Source organism: Camelus bactrianus, chromosome 35 (assembly GCF_048773025.1).
Source record: "Camelus bactrianus isolate YW-2024 breed Bactrian camel chromosome 35, ASM4877302v1, whole genome shotgun sequence".
NCBI lineage: Eukaryota > Metazoa > Chordata > Mammalia > Artiodactyla > Camelidae > Camelus > Camelus bactrianus.
This window is the reverse complement of record NC_133573.1, coordinates 28,523,486-28,550,869: the sequence shown is the minus strand read 5'-3', so window position 1 is coordinate 28,550,869 and position 27,384 is coordinate 28,523,486. Positions and strand designations below refer to the sequence as shown.

General features: G+C 51.8%; 1 protein-coding gene across 10 annotated transcripts in view; it reads left to right on the top strand.

Annotated features, from left to right (window-relative positions):
* The window catches only part of FBH1 (F-box DNA helicase 1), an 86,695-nt gene that overhangs the window by 9,680 nt on the left and 49,631 nt on the right, over nucleotides 1–27,384 (top strand). For 6 of the 10 annotated variants that reach the window (XR_012504187.1, XR_012504191.1, XR_012504188.1 and 3 more), the window contains exons 3-21: nucleotides 1,529–2,130; nucleotides 4,921–5,051; nucleotides 5,156–5,291; nucleotides 6,751–6,941; nucleotides 9,219–9,311; nucleotides 9,662–9,756; nucleotides 11,333–11,501; nucleotides 12,167–12,389; nucleotides 12,926–13,013; nucleotides 13,094–13,180; nucleotides 13,849–13,985; nucleotides 14,917–15,016; nucleotides 15,111–15,232; nucleotides 16,267–16,342; nucleotides 16,910–17,107; nucleotides 17,567–17,692; nucleotides 19,105–19,211; nucleotides 26,067–26,198; nucleotides 26,674–27,001. Coding sequence is in view for 4 of the 10 variants with exons in the window: in XM_074358145.1 (XP_074214246.1) it covers nucleotides 1,529–2,130; nucleotides 4,921–5,051; nucleotides 5,156–5,291; nucleotides 6,751–6,941; nucleotides 9,219–9,311; nucleotides 9,662–9,756; nucleotides 11,333–11,501; nucleotides 12,167–12,389; nucleotides 12,926–13,013; nucleotides 13,094–13,180; nucleotides 13,849–13,985; nucleotides 14,917–15,016; nucleotides 15,111–15,232; nucleotides 16,267–16,342; nucleotides 16,910–17,107; nucleotides 17,567–17,692; nucleotides 19,105–19,211; nucleotides 26,067–26,198; nucleotides 26,674–26,844 (2,984 nt within the window). In the remaining 6 variants the exon portion in view is untranslated. Of the gene's footprint in view, nucleotides 1–1,528; nucleotides 2,131–4,920; nucleotides 5,052–5,155; nucleotides 5,292–6,750; nucleotides 6,942–9,218; nucleotides 9,312–9,661; nucleotides 9,757–11,332; nucleotides 11,502–12,166; nucleotides 12,390–12,925; nucleotides 13,014–13,093; nucleotides 13,181–13,848; nucleotides 13,986–14,916; nucleotides 15,017–15,110; nucleotides 15,233–16,266; nucleotides 16,343–16,909; nucleotides 17,108–17,566; nucleotides 17,693–19,104; nucleotides 19,212–26,066; nucleotides 26,199–26,673; nucleotides 27,138–27,384 lie in introns of those variants that run through there. The other 4 variants (XM_074358145.1, XM_074358148.1, XM_074358146.1 and 1 more) reach the window with 1 other exon arrangement.

The following is a 27,384-nucleotide window of genomic DNA, read 5'->3' as shown; positions in this document are numbered from 1 at the left end:
AACCGTCTCCTTGCCTTAGACTTTGTTTCTTCTAAATCAGCTGGGACATAGGCCATCAAGGCAGTGTTCCTGGGTACCATTTTCTGCCATGTCGCTGCCACTCCTTTCCTTTAGCGGACCCAGCGCTCAGGCGCCCGCCATTGTTACATGCAGCTTTACCTCTGGCGGTTTGGTTTTCTGAGTACCTAACTGTGCCAAGTGAATGCCCGCTGTTGTGAACACCTGTTGGTATAATCCAGGCTTATTTCCCTGCGATATATGTAATCTCAGAGTCCAGCTCAGATCTGCCCTAGTTGTCTTTCAGTATTGTGGTATGACTGTGGTGTGTGTGCATCACTTAGAACCACTGTGATCAGTTGTATGAGGCAGTTTTAAACTCAGTGATTTTATGTTGTTTGATTTTTTGTCTGTTTTGTGTGTACAGGTCAGCTTCTCTTCTGTGTTGTGAGTTCTCTACTGATAAACGCTTGTTGGCATGTGTGTGTTTCAGCGTGGAATCCTTGCATCGAACTAGCAGTTGCTCTTTGTAAATGTTAGTGTGATTAATTCCACAGTTAGAAAATATTAGAATTTAACCCAGGCCTATTGACTTCAAAACTTGGACTTTTGTCAAATTGCCCTAGAAGCAGTTGAAAAATTTTTTCTAATATATAAAAAATACTCAATTTTATTTTCTATTAAAGGCTAAACTTTGTTTTGTTCCTCACTTATTTAAACTGAGTTCTTGCTACAACTGTTTCAGGAAGGTACCATGTATTTTGTTGTATATTGATAAGATACTTAAGTACTTCACTGGCATTTTCAAATAATTTATAGGAGTTTAAAAATGCCATGGTAACGTGTGAAGTCACCATTTGGACTCCTCTGAGTGCCTGAGAAGTCTGTGAAGTGAAGGACTATACACACTGTTCTGTTGTACAATTTACATTTGTCTCGGAATCATGGGTGCTTAGTAAATACCTATTGAGTAAATATATAGACTAGGTACCACTGAAATAATATGAAGAGAATTCTGACTTTTATATTTTAAAATAATGTGTCAGTTTCACAGGAGGAAATAAAAATCAAAAGGTTTTAACTCTCGTCAAGTGAGAAGAGTGGGTTTTACTGAATCCTGATAATCTAAAGCATTTTTCTTTCTGTTTGCATAAACTTAGTTTTTTGTTGTTGTCAGAGCAGGCCAGGAGAGGTGAACTTGGTGAGCAGGTGTGTGCATGTGAGTCATCATGTGCTCACTGTCCGTTCAGGTATTCGGTTTGTAGACATCGCAACGCGTGATGTGGTCCTCACACCATCTGCAGGCTGGTGGTCTTTTTCTCTTGCTAGATGTGTGTCTCACTGTACGATAGGGCCCAATATAAATACTTTTTGGATTAAGCTATTTATTATAATCAGTTGACCAGTGGGTATATCCTCGTCCCTCTCTTCTATTAAAATAGATCATTGAAAATTAATTTGTCTCATTTGGGTCAACAGTGGGTCGTCTGTCATTCATTTCTCATTGGTTCTGTTTGGGTTCTCTGGGCAGGTCGAGGATGCCCAAGATACGGCCCTGAATTCTTCCTCGCCGGCCAGCAGTGGTGCACCAATGACATGGCCAAGAGCAATCCTGTGGGCCAGGACAGTTCTAAGGACTCGGAAGACGGAATGATCTTTGCCGCGGAGAGCAGTTGTGGCCTCCCTCGGGACAGCGATGGAGAAGCAGGGCTGGGCTCGTTCGGGGCGGCTCTGCCTGCAAGGAAGCGGTCTTGGTCCTTCGAGGACGAGAGGAATCCGGCCACAGGGACCAGTCAGTGGGACGGGGTTTCTAAGAAGACCCCACGGCATCGTTGGTCCCCGTCGTGCCCAAGGCCCCAGGAAGCCAGGCAGGAAGCAGAGGACTCTGTGCCATGGCTCTCTGCGCCGCCTGGAGAATCCAGCCAGGTGGTGGAGGACATCGGTCCTGACCCCATCCCTGACTGTTACTATGGGCTTCTTGGGACCTTGCCTGGCCAGGAGCCCCAGAGCCACATCTGTAGCCTGCCCAGCGAGGTCCTGAGGCACATCTTTGCCTTCCTCCCCGTGGAGGACCTCTACTGGAACCTGAGCCTGGTGTGCCACCTCTGGAGGGAGATCATCAGTGACCCGCTGGTACGGAGAGTGCGCCCATGTTGTCACTGGTGTTTCCTCTCAGAGTGCATAGATTCACCTTACTCACAAGAGTGTTTCTTCAGAACTGTTAGTTTCCATTTGCCAAAATCCAATCCACATCCCCCAAAGGCCTCCCATGTTTGTCTCACCTTATTATTCCTGGTCCATTGCTGACTTCTCTTCACCCTGTCCCCGTATTCTGTCCACAACGAGCAGTTTGCTGCATCCCACGTGTAGACTGCATGTGCTTTCCTGATGTTGGTCTAATCTGCCCCTCTCCCAGCTAAAGGGCCCCTCGTATCTGTGCTGAGGCTTCACTCCTAGACTGACTACTCTTTCCCAGTCCCTCCCACTGAAAGCTCTCTCTCCTGGTTCTGTAGCGACTCACACCCCTGTTCGAGCTCATCATGTTCTGAGTTAGGGTTTTAGAGAGCCTTCCTCCTCTCTTGAAATTGATTGACAGAAGGCAGGTTGTCCTGTTTGTTTTTGCATTCTGCACTGTGTCTCACGATATTTTCTACACAGTAGGTGATTAATAATAATAGTGAGGGTTGCGTTGAGTCACCCACGAGGACCTTTCCAGGTTGATACAGCCAGTGGCCGTGCTCCAGTGAAGGATTTCTCTGTGCTGCCGTTACCCTGTGTTGCATGATCATACTTCCCAGGTTCAGGTCTCCAGTAAGCCCGAGGACTTGGAGAACATTCTGCTTAGCTTGTATGTCCCTTAGGCCAGCCAGGGGATAAACCAGCGGTAGGGAGTTTAACTCAGTCTTCAAGTATATTGACGTTTAAAAACTTAACGGTACAGTGCAAGGTGGATATACATATCTTCTAAACACAGAAGATTTCAGAGGAAATTTCCCATCACTCTTGCTTCATTCTTTGCATGGGGTCTTGTCCCCTACTTTCTGAGAAATAGCTTTCTGTTTTTAAATGTGAATTTGGGGTCAGTATTTCTACCCACTTCACTGAGATCTCTCTGATGTGAGCTGAATAGCCCTAGATGAAGACAGTGAGGGTTCCCTTCATTCTGCTTGAAAAGACATGGAGAGATGTCCCAATTTAACCTTCCTTCTTGAAGTGTCAGGATAATGCCCTTTCTGTCATCATCAGCGAGGCCAGAATGCGGTTATTTTCAGTGGCCTATCACAGCTCTTGTTTGCCTTTTGTTTCTTAGACCATCTCTGTCTGGCTTTGGCCTAAGGTTATGCTGGCCTCAGAATAAGTTTGGAAGTACTCCTTCCTCTTCAGTTTTTTTGAAGAGTTTTGGAGGATTGATATTAATTCCTGTTTAAATGTTCAACAGTATTCAGTGAAGCCACCCGGTCCTGGGCTCTTTGTTTTTGGGAGGATGCTGGTGATGATTCAGTCTCCTTAACTCATTATTGGTCTGTTCAGATTTTCTGTTTTTTTTTCATGGTTCAGTCTTCATAGGTGGTGTGTTCGTAGGAATTTATCATTTCTTCTTGGTTGTCCAATTCGTTCATCTCCAGTTGTTCATAGTACTCTTATAACCCTTCTTATTTCTGTGACAGCAGTTGTAATGTCTCCCTTTCATTTCTGATTTCAGTTTTTTGAATCTTTTTTCCTTAATATGCTTAAGGGTTGTCAGTTTTGTTGATTTAAAAAAAAAACCCAGCTCTTAGTTTCATTGATTTTTTTTTTTTTTGTATTTTTATGTTCTCCATTTCATTGATCTCTGCTCCGTAGTCTGTATTATTTCCTCCCTTCTGCTAGCTTTGTGTTTAGTTTGTTCTTTTTCTGTTTTCTTTAGGTGTAAAGTTAGGGTGTTGATTTGTGATCTTCTTTTTTGATGTAAGTTTTTATGGCTGTACACTTAACTCTTAGTGCTGCTTGCACTTCATCCTGTGTATTTTGATGTGCTGTGTTTTTGTTTTCGTTTGTCTCAAGGTATTTTCTAATTTCTTTGTCACTTCATTTTTGACCTATTGGTGGTTTTAAGAGTGTTATTTAATTTCCACATGTTTGTGGGTTTTCCAGTTCTCTTTCTGCTACTGATTCCTAGTTTCATTCTATAGTGATTGAAAAACATACTTTCTATAATTTCAGTCTTTTAAAAAATGTGTTAAGTCTTGTTTTGTGGCCCAGCATGTGATCTATCCCAGGAAATGTTCCATGTGTGCTTGAGAAAAGACTATATTCTGCTGCTGGGTGGATTGTTCAGTGTATGTCTGTTAGGTCCAGCTGGTCTAGTGCTGTTCGTTCTACATGTTCTTGAAAGTGGAGTATTGAAGTCTCCTGTTACGTTGTTGCCATCTATTTCTCCTTTTAATTCTGTCAGTGTTTGCTTTCAAGGTTTAGGAGCTCTGATACTTGGTCCATGTGCGTTTATAATTGTTGTATCTTCTTGATGAATTGACCCTTTTATCGTTATATAATCTCCTTGTTTGTCTCTTCTAATAATTTTTGACTTAGTCTATCTTGTCTGATATTATTGTAGCCACATCTCTCACATTATTTAATCCTCATTGAAACTCTGAGCCATTAGTTTCCTGACAGAGGCAGGATGCTATTTCAGATAGAGAAATTGAAGCAGTAGCATTTCCCATTAACTTGGTGACAAGTTAATGTTGGAACCAAAACCAAGGTCCCGTTCTAGTTTCCAGCTAAAGTTTGTGTGATGTTTCTACCCTATTTGCCCAGTGTTTGAATTGTGAGCTATAATTGTTTCTCAGTTGGTAGAAAGTTAGATATCTGTGTCATTGTGGCCTCGTCTGTGCTCTGATCACAATTGCCTGCATGTCATTTTGAGTTTTTTAAACTGCACAGTTCATTCCTTGGAAAAAGCTGTATCACCGATACCTGATGAATGAAGAGCAAGCTGTCAGCAAGGTGGACGGCATCCTGTCCAGCTATGGTATAGAGAAGGAGTCGGACCTCTGTGTGCTGAACCTCATCCGGTGAGTCGCTTTACTCCTGGGAGGAAGTCATTTCCAAAGTCCTTTCCCACGTGTCGGCACGTGCGATCGTCTCTCTCACGGACGCTGCTGTGAATACCTTCCAGCTACACAGCCACCACTAAGTGCTCCCCGAGTGTGGACCCCGGGCGGGCGTTGTGGAGTCTGCGGGATCACCTCCTCCTCCCCGAGGCAGAGGCCTGCGTGCGCCAGCACCTGCCCGATCTCTACGCTGCCCCTGCGGTACGTGAGGGGCCGCGGGGGTGCTTGGGGAGGTGACCCCTTTTCTCACTGGAAGAAAATGTGTTGGTGACCAAGTTTGGCTGAAGGTTATTTTAGATTTATTTTCAAAATCTCCTTTAATCTCTGCTTTGAAGCCTTAATCTTGTCATTGGTCCCGTAGAGAAATAAAAGGCCACGTTGTAGATTCTTTTTTTTTTTTTTTTAAAGATTCTTAAATTCTTAAGTAGAAGAAACTTTATTCTTTAAATTTTTTTGAAGGGGGCAGGTAATTAGGTTTATTTATTTCTTTATTTTTAGTGGAAGTGCTGGGGATTGAACCCAGGACCTCATGCATGCTAAGCATGCACTCCTATCACTTGAGCTATACCCTCCCCCGGAAGGAACTTTAAAGAGCATTTTGTCCGAATTCTTACTCTGTTGAGCTGTGCTCCACAGAGGGGGGTCATCTAGCCTCTGAACACTTTTGATTGTTGAGGATTTCTTTACCGGGCAGCCCAGGGTATTGCAGACCACTTGGGTTACTTGAAAGGACCAGAGAAATGAAGGGTTTTGCTCCAGACACACAATGAGTTAATGAGAAGCTGGAAATAGTCCCGCGCTTCCTGCTTCCAGTCCTGCGGCTCCTCGTCTGGGGCAGGGATTCTCCTTACATTTTGTCTTGGAAGCTGTGGGCCATACCCAGCCTTATTCTGCAGCCAGCAGAGGGTTGGAAGTCCAGCCACATGCATTTCTCTGTCTTCAGTGGAGTGGCTGCTGGTGGTGGAGTGAGATTGCTTTCGCAGACAGTTGCAGTAAGAACTTTCCTGTTGTGGAATGCATTTTTTAACAGAGAGACTTGCAGTAAAGAAAGACAGATGCATGTCTGTTATCGATATTTCTGTGGTAGTGAACGTTTTATTAGACATTAATAAATGGAGCATAATGTGTCCATAATAATACACTTTCAGTAATTTATTTAACATTTATTTAACGTTTAATAAGCATTAAATAATGATAACGTGAGGGAAATAGTACATTAGCGTCCTAATGGCAGGGGATTTCACTCTTGATTTCCCCGAGGCTGCCGTCTCCCTTTGTGCTGCCCCCCAGGTGGGCACCCACTTAATACTGAGCTTGTTCGACCCGAGTGTCCGGACTCCAGAGCTCACGCTGACCTGGAGGGGAGGCCAGGGAGGCGGGAGGATCATCTCTGTACAGGGTCCTCTTTCAGGTACTTTAGAAATGTTTTAATCAAAGTAAACTAAGAACTCGGAAGTGATGAGAAGGACAGAGTCCCGGGTAGAAGGAAACGTTCCCACTGTTTCCCAAATGTCACTCGGGAAGTTTGCACTTGGTTGGGATGGCCCGGGAGGCACCCACACCCCGAGCCCAGCTTCCTTTGCCTGCTGTCCCATGTGGTTCTTATCGGTTGCTTTTGGGGTCTTGTCTCCCACCCCGTCCCGTCCGCCTTCCCCTGCAGGGCGTCAACGTGTGGGCCCTGGTAGCGGCCATTGTCCTCCTGTCCAGCAGCGTCCAGGACATCCAGCAGCTGCTCTTCTGCCTCCGGCGGCCCGGCTCCACCGTGACCATGCCGGACGTTGCTGAGACCCTGTACTGCATCGCCGTGCTGCTCTACGCCATGCGGGAGAAGGGCATTAACATCAGCAACCGGTACAGCAATGCGGGGACAGGCGGGCGCGGCGGGGGCGGGGGGGCCTGGCCTGGCCGCAGGTCCCAGCGCCACCCTGCCCCGCGGTGCTGCTCCACCCGGGTCCCTGTGCAGGGAGGTGTTGTGAGGTCTGAGTGTGCGACACAGGTGAGGCTCTGAGAGGGTGCAGTGTGGACGGTTGTGCGCTGTCCCTAGGGCTGTGGTTCCTTCAAGGGAAGTCAGGCCTGGAGTGGAAGGAGCCTTCTGTGTTCATACGTTCCTCAGTTTCCTGGGAAGACATTGGGATTTGGTCCCTCCATTTCTTGCTTTTTGGCGCTAGGCTGTAGGAATCATGGTGAAGCCTTGTTTGCCCTGTCTTAGTGCGGGAAAGGCTGTAGCATGTGGCTTGCCCGTTCAGAGTGGCCTTGCTGGTTTCAGTCGCCAGCAGGTCTGCAGAGGTCAGTCCGGGGAGGGACTTGTGCATCCCGCATCTTTTTCAGGTCAGGTCGTTTTCCAGGTGCCAGGGATGCCACTGTGGAAGGCGCCCTTGCTCTTGGGGACTGAATGCACGGGTGAGGGAGACGGGTGCTGCACAGATGAGGGTGTCAGACAAGAAAAACCAGGGCGATGGGTGAGGGAGGGGGGCGTGACCTCAGACTGCGTGAGGAAAGCTGCTCTGAGGAAACCTGAACATCAGGGAGGGGCCGGCCGGTTAAGATGTGGGGGAGAGCAGTTTTGCAGAAGGAACAGATCATTTAAGTCCCAAAGAGGGGAATGAGTTTAGTGTCTGCGTGGAACGGAAGGAGCTAGCCTGGCAGGAACGTGGTGACTGGGAGGGCGGCAGGTGCAGGAAGGTGATACGGGCCCCGGAGACACGTCAGGGTGAGCTCCAAGGATCCAGAGTCTGACCAGGAGCTCCTGGAGGCCCGGACGCTGACCTGGAGATGGTCCTGGAGAAGCAGAAGTCCAGAGAGGATTTCCTCTCTCTGGAAGAAGTGAACCCCGGGGGCTCCGGTGAGCCAAAGCCCGGCCTTCCCTGGTGACATTCAGGGATGGAGCGTTCATCCTCCAGAAATGGCAGAGTATTTGCTCAGTGTCTCTGAGATAAGTTTCAGTTCATCGAGGCTGGTTTGCGTTGTGTCCCAGTCCGCGGCACGGAGGCACGGCGCACGGAGCTTTCTGCTGTCGTCGGACGAGATGGTGCCCAGATGGTGAATGACTCCTTAGGTGCAGATACGAGCCCACAAATGATCTGCACGTTGACGTGGATGTGGGTGAGGAAGGGGAGGTGTGTGTTGAGGTTACTGTGTTTGGATATTTCTTCCTGCTTTACCTGGGAGACAACTGTAACGTGCCCAGAGGCTGAAACGCGTTCATGAAGATATTTGTCGCATTAGAAAGGCTGATGCTCAGAGACCGCCCCTTCTCACTCTGGGGGTGAGAGGCAGCACCCTGGGTTGTGGGCGACGGGTCACAGAGGGAGAGGAACTTGGGTTCAGTGTGAATGTGGGGGTCTGGGCTGGACGTGGCGGCCGTCTGGCCTTGTCCCGTGCTTCTGGCGGGCGTGCTGCGTCCCCGGTGCCCCTCCTGGTGACCTGGAGGCACTGCTGCATCTTCTGGCCCTTGGTAGTTTCGTCTTATTATCAGTACAGCCCCATCCTTTGGGACCTTCAAAGGTAGAATGTTCTTCATGCCTCTCAACCCGCATCACGCACAGGGTGCAGAGCGGCGGAGGCTCAGAAGGGGAAGCTGGCTCTAAGTTGGTGTCGAACAGGGGTCCCCTGCCAGGAGCAGGGTTTACAGTTGTGTTCTGCGGGTCCTTACTGCTTTTGTGACCGTTAGTCTCTTAAGGTCACAGCTAGTGCCTTGTTCCCCAAAGAGCGCTTCCTGGTCTCTTTCTCTTATCTACCTACCTACCTACCTACCTACCTACCTACCTATCTTGGAGAGGAAGTAATAAGGTATTTATTTATATATGTACGTATGTATTTTAGTGGAGGCATTGGGGTTTGAACCCAGGACCTCATGCATACTAAGCACACGCTCTACCACTGAGCCACCCCTCCCGCCACCTCCCGGTCTCTCACCTTTGGCCTCTGCCCACCGTGGACAGCAGTCTCCCCCAGAATGGTGCTAAGGGTGCTTTGGTCAGCTCTAGGTGTACTTAAACCCCTTTCCTTTCTTTTTCCCAGAAAATTATGGCAGGAGTTCTATTTTTTAAGCAATGGTAAGGAGTCTAAAAATATCTGAGGAAGTTTGAGCTTAATTTGAAAATCTCTAATCTGCTTTTTTCCTACTAGGATTCACTACAACATTTTCTATTGCCTGTATCTTCAGGAGAATTCCTGTGCTCAGGCCACGGACGTCAAGGAGGAACCGTCGGTCTGGCCAGGGTGCGTGTGTGTGTGGGGGGTGTGTGTATGTATTTTGTCGCTTCATGACTCTCAGACCTAAGGAGGAAAGATGTTTTGTTTTAACCACTTTTTTGAGGTATAATTTATGTGACATAAAATACACCCGTAGTAATTGTATAATTCAATAACTTTTAGTACATTTACTGAGTGTAGCCAACATCATAATCTTGTTTTAGAACATTTTATTGTCTTAAGGGTAAGCAAGCCCCCCACCTTTTTGATTAAATTTTGTTCGTCCAGCTTGGTTCCCTGTTTGGTTTTGACAGTCCTTTGCCTGGTCTCTTCCGTTTCTTGCTCTTTTCCCGATTTCCCTTCTGTGACGATTACAGTAAGAAGACCACCATCCAACTCACACATGAACAGCAGCTGATTCTGAGCCATAAGATGGAGCCCCTCCAGGTGGTGAAAATCATGGCCTTTGCGGGTAAGGGGGCCGCCACCGCTGGAACGTCCCTTCCCCGTCCACACGTCCCCCTGCCACCTGCCCGAAGGGCTTTACCTTAATCCGTTACTGAACTGCCGCTATGAATCCTCTAAGAAGCGGTCCCCGGGGAGTGCCTGCTCTTCCTCACCCCTCCAGGGAGCGTCCACACCGGAGTTCCTGGTGAACAGACAGCCCATAGGAGTTGCTTTGTGGGGTAGATGCCACTGGGCCGACCCAGCCTGTGACACTGTATGTGCTTGGACGCTGGTTGCCTGCAGGGTGCCCGGTGGTGTCAGTCTCCTGTTCAGAGAGTTTCAGCAGCTCCCCAGCTTCTGTAGGGTGACGTCCCACCGCTCAGTGCTCACCTGCATCCCTGGACGAGTTGCCTAGTTTTCTGCCTCGGTTAGCTTGCTGTGGTAACCGTCCCCTGAGCTGTTCTTTGCCTGAACTTCGCTCGTGCTATTTTCTCCCCCCGGAGCCCCTTCCTGCTGCTTTTCTGACAAAGTGCCCTCCTAAAAGCAGCAGCCACCGTTCACTAGATGCCCGCCCTGGGCTGGTCCTGACAGTCTGTGAGCTTGGTCCCTTTTATAGGTAAGGTTTTGAAGCTCAGAGAAATTAAAGTGACGTGGCCCAGATTAAATAAGCAAATAAGTGGTGGAGGTTGAATTCAGAGCTGGATCTGTCTCCCTCCAGGAACGTGCCTTGCCCTCGCCCCTGCCTCTCCCCACTCCTCCGTCTCTCTGCCGTCCCATGTTGACCTCCGCCGTCTCTCTCTCCTTCATGGAGGCTTCCTTGGCTCTTTGAGTCCTTGTGACCTCTGAACTCTTAACTTTTTTTTTCAAGTATCACAATATTTGTTGATAGATACACGTGTGTGGAATCAGGGCCTGAACATGACTTGATGAATTAAGTAACTGATCATCTGTATTAAGTGTCTGGTGTCTAATTACTTGGTAAGGACAGCTGACACACGTTGTGTAAACACGTCCACAGTGTCCTTGACCTTCAGGCAGCCCTGGTGGGTGGGGAGGACGTGCTACTTTTCTTCTTTCACAGGTGAGATTTTTTTGTTTCCAGGTCCATACTCTTTTTCACTCCACTATGTTATTATATTTTTTCTTTCTTTTTTTGGTGCCAGTTGTTCTGTGTTGGTGTTTTATTCCCAACTAGAGTGTAATGTGGGAACCCTGCTTTGTTTTTAACGTACCCTCCTTGCCTCGCATACAGCTGAGTGTGCAGTAGGTGCTCAGTAAACACTTGTTAAGTGAGCGGCAGTTGACTGAATTGCCCAGTGGAAGGCGGGGGCGGGGCCGACAGGAGAGTTTGCAGAGGCCAGAAGGACCCCTGAACCTCATTTGTGCGCTCCTGGGGCCTCGGCCAGTGTAGCTTCCATTTATGTATCCCAGCCCCGGGAGCTGACTGCGAGCCTGCTGCTCCCTTCCCCGCACCGCTGTGGTTTTCATTGGTGTCAGGAAACTTGCTGCTGGCTAGTCTCAGGCAGGCGGGAGGTGAGCCTGGGTGGGACCTGATCAGGGCATCAGCTGGAGCCGTTCTCCCTCTCTCTTGGCTTCCCCAGGCACCGGGAAGACCTCCACTCTGGTCAAGTATGCCGAGAAGTGGTCCGAGAGCAGGTTTCTGTACGTGACCTTTAACAAGAGCATCGCCAAGCAGGCCGAGCTCGTCTTCCCCAGCAACGTCATCTGCAAGACCTTCCACTCCATGGCCTACGGCCACGTCGGGCGAAAGTGAGCACCGCTGACCCCTCGCCATGGCCACACTGCGGTTCTCACTCCACGGTGACGCTGAGAAAACTCAGTGCTTTTGTCTCCCTCTGCAGGCAGGGAGTTTAACTGTAGATTTAGCACTTGGTACTCTCACCCCGTGGAAACACGTCATTTCCAATAACAGCATCATGCTGAGGGAGGTGCTCTCATGTCTCTGCATTTGAGCCACAGAAAGTCACAGTGACTTGTCTGACGTTCGTGTCACCAGTCCGGTTGGTCAGTGTAGACTTTCTTCGAAACGGGAGGGGAGAAGAGGGAGCTGAAGGGCCCTTGGCCCAGGGTTTCCGGGGCTTCTGAGCCAGTGTCCCCTCGGACGTGAGGGCTTCAGGAAGCTTCGAGCGTCCCCCCTGGGGCCTCCTGGACTTTGGTCCACACCTTGGAGTCATGGTGTCTGCCTTAGCCACTTTGTCTTCTGGGTTCTTAGGTGTGGATTCCAGAGAGCCTAACAAAGCCCTTTCCAGTCCTTCGAGGACCTTACTTGGTGCCTCTGGCTTTGTTTCTTCTCCCGTATGTGCCACTTTGTGACACGGTGGTCTCGTTGGAGAGAAGAGGGTTGGGGTGGGGAGACACTCAACACCACATTGCTGGGGAAATCCAATCCTGTTCCTCTGGGCTGTGCCTTTCAGGTACCAATTAAAGAAGAAACTGAATCTCTTCAAGTTAACACCCTTCATGGTCAACTCTGTCCTTGCAGAAGGGAAGGGTGGCTTCATCAGGGCCAAGCTAGTATGTAAGACTCTGGAGAACTTTTTCGCCTCGGCTGACGAGGAACTGACCATTGACCACGTGCCCATCTGGTGTAAGAACAGCCAAGGACAGAGAGTCATGGTCGAGCAGAGCGAGAAACTGGTGCGTGTCCCGGTCTCCCTGGGGCAGAGGCCTGCGGAGCACTGACGTGGTGCGGGGTGTTTGATTCCTTCAGAGCCGCTGGCAGGAGGGAGAGGTGGAGGGGAGCCTGCAGGCCCGTCACAATGGCTGAGAAGTGCGCAGGGTTTTCTGTGGGGAACGCGCATCTCCCTCCATCCTCACCCTGGTTCCCCCAGCCAGTGAGGCTCCTGCCATGGTTTACGAGGGCTTGTCCTAGGGTCTGCTGGTCCTAGGATCAAGGGTGGAAATCTCTTTTCTAGTTTTTATCAAGTCTTTTCTGTCATTTGCCACCCTTTTTATGAATTGACCGTAAATCCAGAGGAATCACCCAGCCTTTCCTGGTTCATCAGATGCTGTGTCCTCTGAGTGACATTCGACCCCAGGCTGTGGTCCAGTCCCAGCTTTTTGCCCGTGTCGTGGAGCTAGGGGAGGTGAGGGAGGCGGTGACCTCTGTACCTGGGGGTGAACGCCTGATTTCAGGGTCCTCACTTGTGTGTCACCGTGTCACTTGGTTCTAGAACGGTGTCCTCGAAGCCAGCCGGCTCTGGGACAACATGCGGAAGCTGGGCGAGTGCAGGGAGGAGGCCTACCAGATGACGCATGATGGTACGCCACCTGCCGCCCTGCCCGCCACCCGCCCAGCGCAGCCGCCCCTGCCGGGTCCTGACGCGTCTACCCCCTTGCAGGCTACTTGAAGCTCTGGCAGCTCAGCAAGCCTCTGCTGGCCTCTTTTGATGCCATCTTCGTGGACGAGGCCCAGGACTGCACCCCAGGTGAGGAGCCGTCAGGATGCGGGGGTCCCACACACGCAGGAGGATGCCTGTGGTGAGGGGGGACGTCCATTATTCCCGGCTGTTGGAAGGAGGAGCACGTGATACGTGGTGGTTCAGAGATCCTTTGTTCTCTGACTTCGGATGTCAGCAGTTGCCCCCTCCTCCCACCCAAAGCAGACTTACTTCCCTCTAGACGATTTGCTAGGGTTGTTCTTAAACTACTGGCCAAGCACAGGTCATCAGGTGATCAGGACCTGGGCTCATGCCCAGGGGGAGAGGTAGTCAAGTTGGAGCGAAAAGTTTGTGTTGTACGTTTTTCAAGGGGCTGATAGAAAATAGTGTGACTTTGTAGGTCAACTTGGGGCCTTACATTTATAATAATAGAGAAGGTAATTTGCCTCATTTTATATTTGCCTGTGTGGTTTCTCATATTTAGTAATTTATTCAGAAGTAAAAATAGCTTGCATTCCTAGGATTAGAAACAGCTGCTTCTGTCTGTCATAAAATCGTCTCTTTGGTTGAGAACACGGCTCTCCTTTCCGGGAGGGAAGGTAACTCTTGTCCAGTGTGTGAACTTCTTCGCCCTTTTCTCTCTCCAGTTTGGCTTCTTTTTGCTCTGTTGGGGGGTGGTCCTCCCGCTCTCTTACCCTCCCTCTTGTTGGTTGCAGCTATCATGAACATCGTCCTGTCTCAGCCTTGCGGGAAGATCTTTGTAGGGGACCCACACCAGCAGATCTATACCTTCCGGGGTGCAGTCAATGCTCTGTTCACAGTCCCCCACACACACGTCTTCTATCTCACTCAGGTAAGAGCTCTCTCTGCTTCTGAGCCCCCATACGTGTGCGTGCGAGCGCGGTGGCTCTGCCCGGTTCCCCAGTGTTTCTGGAGGGCCGGGCACCGTGCGGGCTTTGGCATCAGGCTCACAGCAGGTGGCACATCTGTGCTTCTAAGCGGTGGCTCCCCCTGCTTCTCAGGGGTCTGCAGAGTCAGAACTGTTTCCATAGTAGCCATCTGACTTTTTCAGTGTGTTGACATTTGCACTGATGACGTGGGAGTCCACGCTGGTCCCAGCCTGCAATGTGCTCAGAGTCAGAAAGAAAGAAATCAGTTCATTTCAGAACGTCCTTGATGTGCAGGAAAAACGGTGACACTCATTCCTGCAGACCCTTGAGTGCGTATCCCCAGCAGTCTGGGTGTGATTTGGAGAGCAGGGTAGATTTGCTTAGAAGAGACATTTGCTGGTCCCAGGGAACGAAGGGAGTAAGGCCGCCCAGGCTGCGAGGCTCCTGCAGGGCCACACGCCGCCTCTGTCTCCGTGGATTGCTCTTCCGTTTGTGTGACTTGAACGTGTGTGGGGAGACTCCTCGGACGGAGGGAGAGATGAGGGAGCGAGACCAGTGGGTGAGGCGTGAGGTGGGGTCTCTGAGCTGAGCGGGGGCAGTGGTAAGAAAAAGAGTATAGAAAACATGGTGGAGGAGTTGTCAAGGTTTGGGCTTGGGGGCACGAGGCAAAAACGTGTAGCTCTCAGGTCTCCAGGTAGGACGTGCTGTTCTGGGAGCTCAGAGGGAGCCAGCGCGCCTCTGCAGGCAGGCCCCTGTTCCGCACGGGGGTCGCCGCAGGGCGTCTCCGGGCGCCCTCCCAGGCGGAGCGGGGTGGCGGGGCCAGGCCTCGGCGGTGACGGTGCTGCGCTCACATGCTCAGGGGCCGCTCACTCCTCTCGTCCTGTCTGACAACAGAGCTTCAGGTTTGGTGTGGAAATCGCGTACGTGGGAGCTACCATCCTGGACGTCTGCAAGAGAGTGAGAAAGAAGACGCTGGTGGGAGGGAACCATCAGAGTAAGGCTTTCGGTCCCTCTTCTTGTGTTTGTTACCAAGGTTAGTTTTCCTCTTTATTTGGATTTGCCGTAGAGTTTGTGCTCTCTCCCCAAAGGTGGCATCAGAGGTGACACCAAGGGGCAGGTGGCCCTGCTGTCCCGAACCAACGCCAACGTGTTTGACGAGGCCGTCCGGGTGACAGAAGGAGAGGTGCCCGCCCGCATCCACTTGATCGGGGTAAGAGCGCCTTCCTGTCCTGCGCCCACAATCAGCCGGGGAAAACGCCCAGCGTCCCCAGGGTTGTTCTGCGGGCGCGCATGCAGGCTGTGGCTTCCCGCCGCCTGCGCTGTGACTGGCACCCTCCCCCGGGCACGCCGGCGAAGCAAGCCTCCTGGTGTAGGGCCAGGCAGGGCTGCGGCCCTCTCCCTCCAGTCCTTAAGGAGAACGAGGGCCCTCCTGCCCTTTGTGCACACGAGGCTGCCCACTCCCTGCGCGTGTCCCGCTGTGTTACTTTTGTTTTGTTTTGTTTTTCTCTGGGAGGTAATTAGTTTTATTTACTTATTGTATTTATTATTATGATTTTTTATTTAACTGGAGGTACTGGGGATCAAACCCGTAACCTCATGCATGCTGAGCAGGCGCTCTCCCACCGAGCTGTTCCTCCCCTGTGTTGGTCGTTTCTGTAAGACGACTGAGCCTTCGTCCCTGTCCTGGGCCCAGTCAGTGCTCAGCTCACTCCCCCAGATGGAGCAAGGCCGGATGGGGTCAGTCAGGCCCTCTCCCTCAGCCGCTGACCTTGTCACACACAGTAACCTGGACCCGTAGGTGGTCTCTGGTTCTTTTCTCGAGAAATGGTGAGTGTGTGTGCCGCACACTCGGTGTTCGGGTCTCTTCTGTAGTCTTTGGTGCACCTCTGTTACGTGTCTGGAAAGTAGCTGACTTCAATTGCATTTTTGACCAGAAGGCAGCGTGCAGCTGGTTCTTGCCTTTTTCTGAAACATAGGAGGCTCTGAGGGAGCAGCCTGAGCTCAGCACCTGGGAGCGCTGGGTTTGCAGACCACGCTGTAGCCTCGTGCATTTGTGCCTGATGGGGGTTCCCGCTCGCTGTCTTTATGCCTTGGGTGCAGTTTGAGATCCGTTTCCAAGAAACCATCTCATTTCTGAATCCCACCTCTACATTAGCTTTGCTTTGTTAAGAAGAGCATCAAAAAAAAAAAAAAAAAAAAAAGGAAAACTGCAAAACAAAAATCCTACCTGAAAAACTTTTTCAGGGAATTAGGTCATTTGGATTGGACAGAATCATCGATATTTGGACCCTTCTGCAGCCGGAGGAGGAACGGAAGAAACGTGAGCCCCTCCTGGCGGTGGCGTGGCAGCCCTAGGGGGCGAGGGCAGGCGCTGGTCGGGCTGGTCTGGGTCAGTTTTCTTGCTCCGGAGCAGGGGAGCTAGCGTTGCTCCTTTCCCAGTAAGGGTGGGATGCCCAAGGCCGCCTGTTTTCAGAGGGACCCATAGCTCTCTCCAGATCTTTCCCCGGGTCTGGATTTCTCACTCACGCCGGACCCACTGTCTCTGTCCGCCCGGCAACTTCACTCACGAGACCTGTGCGGGGACCCCACGCCAGCGTTTCTCACATTCTCAGGCACCTTTCTTTTTCTCATTGCTGCGCTGTTTCGAGTCCCTGAGACAGGGCAGGATCTCAAGGGTAGGGCTGTTGACCCTCAGTTTGGAGCCGGAGAGGCTGCCAACCAGGTCGCCAAGCTGACTTGCCCAGGAGCACAGGGCAGGCTGGGACGTGGTTGGTCCGGAACCGGAACCCAGTCTCCCAGCCCTGAGACCCTGGTCTCCACGCGTTGGGTCAGGACCGTGGAGCTGGCACAGCAGGTGTCACCCTGACCTGCCATGTGTTCTGTCTAGAAAACTTGGTCATCAAAGACAAGTTCATTAGAAGGTGGGCACACAGAGAGGGCTTCAGCGGCTTCAAGCGGTACGTGACCGCCGCCGAGGACAAGGAGCTGGAAGCCAAGATCGCGGTGGTGGAGAAGTACAACGTCCGGATCCCGGAGCTGGTGCAGCGCATCGAGCGGTGCCACATCGAGGACTTGGACTTTGCAGGTTTGGCTCTGCCCCTCGCCCCTCTCAGTGCTTCCTGCCTGCTGGGCATCACGCACAACCACGACTGGGGTGGGGAGCAGGGCTGCCTTCTCCCCGGCCCCCATTTCTGTTCTTCCCGCCGGCAGGAGGGGCTCCCACGTTCCGGCTCTGCCCCATGGGGCCCCTGGCCCTCTTCTCGCCTCTGTCTCTTCGTGTGTAGGAAATGGGCGGTGGGCCAGTGGCCATGAGCGCTGGGCCATGACTCTGACGTGTCCTTGCCGGCTGCGGATTTCTCCTTTCCCCTCATCTGTTTATTTCGCTTGCTGTTTTTTTCCCGACCGAGGTTTCCTCTTCCTCCTTGTCTCTGCAGCACTGCCGCCGGCACAAGAGCATAGTTGGGGAGTGTGGTGGGAAGGGGACCCCCCTCTCCTTCTGTTCTCCTTCTGGCCCCCCGTCTGACCAACTTCTGTTTCCTTCCAGAGTACATTCTGGGCACCGTGCACAAGGCCAAAGGCCTGGAGTTTGACACTGTGCATGTCCTGGACGATTTCGTGAAAGTGCCTTGTGCCCGGCACAACCTGGCTCAGCTGCCCCACTTCAGAGTCGGTAAGGAGACCTCCGGGCCCGAGGCCCTCTGGGAGGCTCCACTGCGGGATGCCTTGCTGTTTCTGGATGGTGTGGCCTCTTGGAAGGGTCCCTCTGAAACAGAAAGTTCTCCTAGTCCGACGTTCATTACTCTTAGACTGTGCTTTTGGGTAGCTAGGCTTCTGGGGCCCGCTGCTTGCGGGGCGCTGCGCCGATCGCGCCTGTCTGACCCGCACCAGCTCTTCAGCTGCGGGTTTCTCACCAGCAGACGGAAGCTCTAAAACATACCAGTTTGCCTGTTCACCAAGGGGTTTTTTTTTTTTTTTTTTTCATTATCTCCTTTTTATTGAAGAAGCTTGAAAATCATAAAAGGTGACATCGTAAACGTTCTGTTGTTTGTCTGCTTTTGTATCAGTTTATGCTCAAGGCTGGTTGTTAAACTCTAAGCGTCAATGCTGTTGCTTTGGTTTTAAATTGTAGAATAAAACCATTTGAAGTTTTCCTACAAATAAACCCTGTTAGTCACGGATTCAAAATTTGGGGCATAGCATACATTGGCAGGCCGAAAGTAGAAATACTAAAAATTCCTTATCTCTGATGAAAAGATTCATCAAATGAGAGAAAGACACAGTATTGAACATAAATTGGAGTGGAGCGGGGAAGGAAGTGGCCGTGGGAGACACCGCTGCTTTATGCTGAGGAAGAGAAGTGCATTTAACATACTGCTGCCTTTTGCCCTCTAGTCATGGCAGGTTTGCATTTTTATGTTTTTTGGTAGCAGCTTTATATAAGATATGATTCATGTACCACACAGTCCACCCATTTAAGGTGCAGTTTAGTGGCTTTTCGTATATTCATGCTCAGCCGCTCTTTTATCAAGAGCTCGCCTTCATCCTGTGACCGAGAGGAGAGGGGGGTGAGGCCGGCAGCAGAGACCTGTAGTAAAGACCACATGAAACGCTGCAGACTGGACTGAGAGGTGGTGTCGGGAGAAGGAAGAGATGTGGCCTTTGAGACGATAAGGCTCGGGTTTGGCGCCTGGCCCTCGCTGAGCCGGGGCCTGTCTGTTGAAGTGGTGTCACCCTGTAGGCTTCAGTCTCCCCCGAGCCCTCCGGGGTGGCCGTGGCAAGCAGTGGGAGAGACAGCGGGCCACACTGCAGGCACATCACCCGTGTCCCATGACCGGTCAGTGGGCCCCCAGGGTTTTCTAGAAGCAGCACAAACGAAAACTCAGTGTTTGGTGCCCCTAGTCTGTCGGGGATCTGTTTGTTCTTGGAGTTGGTGTCTGGAGGACAATTTTGTTTATAAAGCCAGCAAATCTGGAAGGTTTTTTCGGGAGGGAGATGGGGAGAGTAGTAAACGTTAAGATGAGAACATAAATTTTTGTCAGCAGGCTTCTGTGTTGATACGTTTTTTCCCGTTGCTTTCTTCAGAGTCGTTCTCTGAGGACGAATGGAACTTACTGTACGTGGCGGTAACTCGTGCCAGGAGGCGTCTCATCATGACCAAGTCCTTGGAGAACATCCTGACGTTGGCTGGGGTGAGAGGCACCGGCAGCGCAGGCCGACTGAACAGTGTCTTGACTTGAACGCTTGAGTGAAGGGCCCTCGGGGCCGTGGGTTGGGGGCCTGCATCAGAGGAGAAGGGCTTTCCTTTCCTGGGCGCGGAGGCTGCTTGCCAGTGGGGAAGGGCCCTTCCTCCCCGAAGAAACAAAAACCTGGATTCTTTTCTAAAGTCATTCTTAATTCAGTTTGGAAAGTTCTTTTAAAAACATCAGCTGTGCACCTGTCTGTCTGAGCTGCTCCCGCTCAGTCGGCGCTCCGTGCCCCCAGGGAGAGAGCAGCACGGGTGCCCTGTGTCTGCACTCGCTCCCTCCCGCTTCCCGGTCCCCTTTGAACTGGCAGCAGCTGCTGCCACCAGTATCCGGAAGGAACATGTCCTTGCTGGGGGAGCGGGTGTCCAGGCACCTCCTGTCCTTGTCACTAGCTGAGAGGTGGGACCGTGTCAGCCGCTCACTGCAGCCCCGCAGACCAGCCTTCTCCCCTACGCCCTTGTTTCCACATCTTTCCTGCCTTTCAAGGTCTGGGGTATAAGCTGTTTAGTTTTTTCAACCCTGTTGGGTTGAAACTAGAACAGAAATTTGACTGACAGTTACGAGTTGGTCCATCCTTCCCTGAAGCAAAGGTCCTTAAGTCTGAAACCTGAAACTTACATGTCACAGTGACCATAGATCCTGTTTCTTCCGTAGCGGGCTCTGACACGTGTAAGATTGTGCGCAGGGGATGGTTTAGTTCCTGGGCTGTAGTGTGTGTTCTCCCAGGAGGTGAGGGCATGGGAGCCAGGAGTCTCAGAATCACTGCCGATGGCTTTGACCCTGGGCGATGGGGGTGTGTGTGTGTGGGGGGCACAGGAGGCAGTTTCCAGTAAGGGGTGTCCAGAGTCTCCGAGTTGTTGGGTGCTGGTCCGACAGAAGCCGCATACTCGTCACTGAATATTCACCGCGTGCCTGGTGCACTGCACGCACGTGTCCGGGCCGCGAAGGTGGGAGAGTGGGCGGGAGAACCCTCTCCCCTCGCAGAGCCGGGTTCCCAGAGAGGAGAGGGATGGCAAAGCAGGAAGCCCAGTTTTGAGGAGCGCGTCGGTGCTTAAGAGGCAGACAGGGCAGAGAAGACGTGACCTGTCCTGATAGTGAAACCTTCTAGCGCGAGACCGGTTTCCTTGCGATTCAGTCGCACTTTCCTGTCTCAGCCCGCCTCGTCGCCGGTCTTCCACGCCTCTCGGAGGCAGGCCTGTTAGGCCATGAGGACACTTCTGGAATTTGACACCAACTGTGGGTCTCCCAGCAGCTTGGCTTTGCCTTGTGTGACAGCTCACGTTTTCTCTGGCTGCACTGCTGGTGGCACCGGGGACACCCCGCGGGGTCTCCAGGGAGGAATTAGGGCAAGCTCCTGCAGACTCTTTCTGCCAAGGGCCCGACAGTAAGTCCGCGAGGCTTTGCAGGCCGCATGGCCCTGCCACTCCTGCTCAGCCCTGCACCGCCACCGCGCCCAGACGCGGGCCTCTGTCAGCCACCCGTGTGGCCGCGTCCCGGGGAACGTGACTGCCAGCAGCAGGCACGGGCCTGGAATTGGCCCATGGTGGTAGTTTGCTGACTCCTGGTTTAGAGATGAGTGTGGCTTTTCTTAGTCTCTAAACCAGCACCCCAGGGCGTGGTGCAGGAGAGTAACTTCTATGTACAGGTAATCCCTACTTTCTGTGAGTCTTTGTATACACTTTGATTGTATGTATATATTTTTTTAGAACCTGTAGTATGATTTTCTTGTACAAACTGTGTCACACTTGGTTAGATCTGTAACAATATCAAGTTGTCATGTTGGTGACTTTTAATGGAGGCCTTACAGAGCAGTGATACCGCTTCACAACACGGGCTACATAGGATTGCTTGTCTTTAAGGGAAATTTTGAGACATTTAAAAGTTGAGAAAATACTGTATCGAGCTCCCATACACAAACCACCCTGTGTGTGTGTGTGGAGCACGCCTCTCTAAAACGCCACAGGCCTTCTTTCCATAACCACAGGGCCATTGTTACATCTTAATCACATTTATGATTCCATGTGGCCTCTAAGCTCAACCCATGGTCATACTTTTATGATTATCTCAGAAACGTCTTTTTTACAGTTGATTTGGTCAAATCAGGATCCAGACAAATGTTTGGTTCTTAGGGCTCTTAAGCTTCCTAATTTAGAGCAGTTCCTCACTGATGCTACAGTGCAGACTCTTAGCACAGGTCCTTTTCTGGTTTCGCCAGTGCATCTTGGGGATACTTTCCTACAACCTAAACTTCTGGGTAAAGGATAAATGGGTGTGTGAGTTTTCTAGATACCGGGGGTTGTATATCTGAAAGTCCCACAAGTATTTATTAAGAGTCAAATAGGCTTTTTGAAGCTGACTGGATGCTTATCAGCCAGTTACTGCATATATTTTATGGGGAAAATGAGATTTGTCCGTGAAGAACAGAACACAGGATGCAGAGAAGTGCTTCCGCCTTCCTGAGACTGGACTGGGAAACATCTGTTGGCCCCTGGCCAGGGGTGCTGAGGAAGCCCCGGAAATACGGCCCGTTTGCATGAGCAGATGTTCACAAAAGTCCGAGAGCCCTTGTGTGAGGGGCAGGACTTCTGCTTTCTCCTTACCACAGCTTATGTGTCAGTTTGGGGACATCCTGTTTCAGAAGCAGCTGAGTCCACCGCCTGCTCATAGGGGATCCTGGAGGCACTAGGGGAGGGGAGGAGGGTAGAGGATGTGGAAGCAGGCTGTGAACAGTGGTGTTGTGCTTGGTGAGGACTTAGAACAAACGTGAGCCGTAGTACCCTAGTCCCCCGGGGTGGTGAGCCCTTCTGACCTCCCCACGAGTAGGTCAGGTGGCCTCCTTTTTCTTTGATCCCGGGAGAAAATCTAGCTCTTCACCTAGTGGCCTTTTGGTCCTTCTGTTTCTTGAAGTTTGGAGAAAGTAAAGGGAGCCGTTATGTTACTCAATTATTACGTGGCACGAAGTTACGCTAGTTTCTGAAAGACAGCTTCTCCGCCTCCTAGAATCTTCGACTCTTAACCCGGCTCTCACAGGCATGTCCTTAGAACACTGCCTGGCACATAGTAGGTGTCCAGGAAGTGTTTGTGGCATGGGCGACAGCAGAGTCCCCTCCCGTAGTGAGTCTGGGAGCGCCTGAGTCCACAGACCCGGGTCAGACCTGTCATTCACACGCCGGGGCCGTCCAGTGGGGCGCCCCGAGACTGGGAAGTTGCTTATGACACTGCTTCTGCTCCCTAGTCAGCAAAGCTGGCAGGACGGCCGTGACCGCGTGCAGAGGCGGCGGTTGGAGAGGGTGTTGATGGTGACAGGGAACTGCGCTCCAGCCGCCGGGGGAGCCTGGGGGCCTGCGGGGGCTGCTGCTTGTGTTTGGAAGGGAGGGCCTGGGGAGACCTGGCCTTTAGTGGGGGCTGTGCGGTCTGGCAGGTGGCCACTTTCCCTCCACGTGTGCTTCCTTGTCACTTAGATTTGTGTCTGGAGCTTCTGAGGACAGAGACGCACTGTGCGCTCAGGAGCATGGGCTCGGTGTGTGCAGACCGGGTTTGAGCCCCAGGTCCGCTGCCGTCGAGCCCTGCAGTCGTTTGTGTAGGTGACCTGAGTGCTCAGCTCCCGTGCCTTTGTGCAGTGGGTCGGTGACAGTGTCGTGTGTCTGGTGAGGGTTATGTGTACAGTGCTCCAAAAGCAGAGGACCTGACTGCTGGGCAGGACCCGAGCCTCTAAAAACGGAACAGCCTGGCATTTCAAGGGAGGGGTTGGGTGGCGACATCACGTGTCGTTGGGTTCCTGAAGGCCGGGGTTTCGGGTGAAGCTTTGGGGATGGGTTTGTGCTTTTCTCCGTGGGGCAGGATTTGCAGCAGCTGGCAGTGGTCGCTCTGCCAGCACTTGACATGACTGGAAGGCAGCCCATGCGCAGTTCCTCAGGGATGGTGTCTCCTCCCAGTTACTGGTCTGCGCACCTGCCAACCTGTTGGATGCCCAAGTTGTCACTAGAGGGTGGAGGCGGCTTGATTAGCTGATTTACCTGTTCATTGGCTTGACAACTAATTAGATTTACAGAACCTCTGTTGTGTACCAAGCACCGTAGTTAGTGCTGGGAGGCACAGGGAACAGCAAGCCTCGTGGTCCGTGATCTCACAGAATTGCCAGTCTTGGAGGGAAGACGGGAGGCAGCCTTAGATCTGCCAGCAGGGACTTGGGGCTGGAGACGGTGCCCCGTGCCAGCTGCCGGAAGACCCATCGCAGAGTGCAGGGGATGCCTCTCCTGTCCGTCCCGCATGCGCTCACAGATGCCAGCAGTGTGTGGGTGCTGCCCCAAGGCCTGGCAGCGAGCAGAGCAAATCTCCAACTGCACTTTCCTACGAAACAGACGGCCTGGTAGGCACCTGGGCAAAGGGTCTGAACAAGGAGTTCACAGCACAGGAAACCCCAGTGGCCAGGGAACCTGTTAGGGGGAAGAAGAGGTATGCAACTTCCTTGGTGGTCGGGGAGGTGCAAACTGAAATGACCAGATGGGCGAGAATGAAGACGTCTGCCCCGTTCAGGGACCGCGAGGCCGGCGGGGAGCCGGTGGGAAGACACGCAACTGCTGCTCTGGATTCCTTTCTCAGTGGGTACCAGTTCTCAGAGTGTGGGCGGGGCCCCTTCCAGGAACCTTTCCAGAACGTGTTCTACACAACACATGCCTCGTGATACTGGGTGGTCACCTGCCTCTCTCCCGCAGCGCTCTCCCAGCTGCGCGGCGGTGTTCTCCAGAGGCCACGTGACGCGGTATCGCCACAGACTGAACCCCAAAGCAGAAACGAGAGCCCAGGTGTCTTCTGTTAATTAAGCTGGATGTGAATGAGATTTACAAAAGTGTAACACATTGTTAGTCTTCTCGTTAAAAGTCTTTTAAAAATATACTTATTTTTCATAAAAATATACAGGTTAATGTGAAAAGTTTATTATTATGTTTTAAATGGATTAATACACTTACAAACTTTCCTGGTTTAAATTTCTAATCCGGCAAACATTAGTGGCTATAACTCACGTAAGCAAAACTTCCTGGGAGCCCTTAATGTGCAACTCTCAGCGTAAAGGGTCCCGAGACCAAATGTTTGAGAATTGTGCTTTGGGGCAGTGCTTTTCCAGCTGTAGGTTGCAGTTCATGAATGATTTAGGAACCTAGTTAGCAGATTATGATAAGCTTTTAAAAGAAAAGTGAAGTGTAATAAAATCTGAAGGAGAATTCACAGTACACTGGATGTGAGGTTAGAAACTTCCGTAAGACTGATTTCAGCGTCTTACACATTCGTGTGTGTGTGTAGAACGGTAATGCTGAATGGGTTTCTGGGCACGGATCATGGTCAGGAAAGTTAGAAAGCCCTGGGGGAATCCGTGCGCGTGTTGAGGGGAAATATGCGCAAGGATGTTCACTGCTGCGTTGTTGGAAGTAATTTGGAAACAGCGTGAGCCTCCACACAAAGGGGGTGGTGAAGAGAGACGGCTGAATCCTGTGCAGCACTAAAGAGGTGAACTAGGTGAGAAGCAAAGCGACTGTGTAGCACAGACGTAGATAATTACCAGTAAGATGCCTCCTTGTGTTCTTGGAAACATAGGAATCGTGAATCCATTTTAGAATGAACTGGACTCCACGGAAATCTGTAATTCCATTTTAGAAAGGGTTTCCCACAGTTAGTTGTCAGTACGTGTTGGTGGGAACGTGAGTGCATATTTTCTGTTCTTTCCTGTAGCGGGTAGGCACATCCTGAAAGTGAGAAAACCAAATAAATCAGAATCCTGGACACAGATTTTGCAAAAATTGGATGAACAGCCAATTGTAATCCAGAAAACATGAAATCCTGGTTATTGGGTCAGCAAATATTTGCGGTCTTGCTGGAATGCCAGAACCTTGGTGATCTCCTGTGGGGCAGCAGCAGACTGGACCCTGGTCCCTCCTCTTGTGGCATTTCCAGCCTCGGAGGTGACTGGTGTGTGACTGGGGTGCCCACTGCGTGCCAGGCTCTGAGCACGTCACATGCAGTGCCGGACATCAGGCTCACAGCCCCAGGAGGAAGCAGGTGCCGTGTTCTGTGCGTTTCACAGGTGAAGAAGCTGAGGCTTAGAGAGGTTGGGTGTCTGCCCGTTCGTAGAGCCATGGGCTTGGGAAGATGGAAACGGGCAGGGTGGACATGGGCAGGCTTGGTAAGCTCACCTGGGCTGTAAGGAGCGTAGACAGATCACTCCTAGTGATGCAGGGACAGGCCAGCCGAAGGTCAAGTCCAGAAATGGTCCTGAAATACCATATAGCCGGTAGTTCCACGTGTTTGTCCACTAAACCTTTAATTTTTAATTTAATTTTTGTTTTTCATTTTTATTCTTTATTGACATGTAGTTGATTTACAGTGTTAGTTTCAGGTGTGCAGCAAAGCAATTCCATTATACATATACAAACATATATATATGTATATATATATTTTTTTTCAGATTCTTTTCCATTATATGTTGTTATAAGACATTGAATATAATTCCCTGTGCTCTACAGTAGGTCCCTGTTGTTTATCTATTTTATATCCAGGATCTCTTAATCCCAAACTCCTAATGTATTCCTCCCTCGGCCCTAAACTTTTGTTTTTTAAACTAGCCATTTTAGCAGGAAGCCGGCTGAACTGAGGCAGTGTTACAGGCAGGGACGAGGTGGAGACACAGGGCAGACGCAGCCGTCTGTTCTGGGACTCGGGCGGCGTCTGAAGGCCCCCCGAGCTGCTGGAGTTTCTGGGGAGAATGCGGCCGAGGCTTTGCGCTCATTCTCTTACTCTTTCCCTCAGGAGTACTTCTTGCAAGTGGAGCTGACGAGTAACGTGTTAAAGACGGGCGTGGTTCGCTGCTGCGTGGGGCAGTGCAGCAACGCCATCCCAGTGGACACCGTGCTCACCATGCGGAAGCTCCCCATCACCTACGTACGTGGGTGCGGCCGCAGCCCTGCGTGCCGTGGTGTTCGATGCAGTCTTGTCTCACTGCGCGGCGGGGCTGTGGGGGCGGGAGGTAGAGGGGATCAGACCAGCCTCGTTAGGGCTTTGTGCGGACGAGGCAGGCCTGGCGTCAGGGGGACCGGATGGAGTCAGGGCGCAGGAAGCAGCCGGGAGGTCGGGTTGAGCAGACATCCGGACCCGGGGGCCAGGTTCAGGTTTTCTCAGCTCTTCATCCCTTGCTCTGATAAATTCAAGATCTGCTCTAGGGCATATACAGAGCAGGGCCCAGGGAGTGATGGTGCTGGGGGTGGGGTAACCTCTCCTGGCTACCCTGGTCTAAAGCATTGGGGTCCAGACGCGCGGCCCCTCTGCGGTGCTGACGGCGGTTGGGCCACGCTACTTGGTGGCAAACACGTCCTCCATCCAACGTCCGCCTCCCCATTCTCTCGTCCTCCCCCTGCAGAGCAACAGGAAGGAGAACAAGGGCGGGTACCTCTGCCACTCGTGCGCGGAGCAGCGCATCGGGCCGCTGGCCTTCCTGACCGCCTCCCCGGAGCAGGTGCGTGCCATGGACCGCACCGTGGAGGACGTCGTGCTGCCACGGCACGAAGCCCTGCTCTTCCTCGTGTTCTGACGTCAGGGAGGAGCGCTCCTCGGGCCGGGGCCGGGCGGGCTCCTGCCCCGCAGACGGCGCATCGGGGCCTCCCTGCCCTGACCCCGGACTCACTCGTGGAGCGTTTTCTGAGGACGACGAAGCCAACCAGAGTTGGACCTGCGGTTTCTCCGCCCCTGTAGGTAGCCAGGCCCCGCTGCCCTCTGTGCAGCAGGCTGGGGACCCGGGGATATTCTTTTGATATAAAAAAAAGATTTTATGTATTTAAACTTTTATTACGAGCTTCCGATTAAACAGGCATATTAGCCCTGGCAGACCACGGTGTGACGGCCCCTGCCTTCAGCCCTGCTGTTCCCAAACCCCCCCCAGCTTTCTCCTCCTCCCCGCCGCCTCTTTGCGCCAGCTCTGTGACCGTGCAGTGACGCACCAGGCAGAGTGTGAGGCCTAACGTCCAGGGTGACGTGATGACTGACGCAGCAGATGGGCGTTTCCGTGCCGCGGGGAGTCGCACGTGTATACGACACAGTGTGTGCCTCGGTCATCACGGGGTTCACAGGCTAA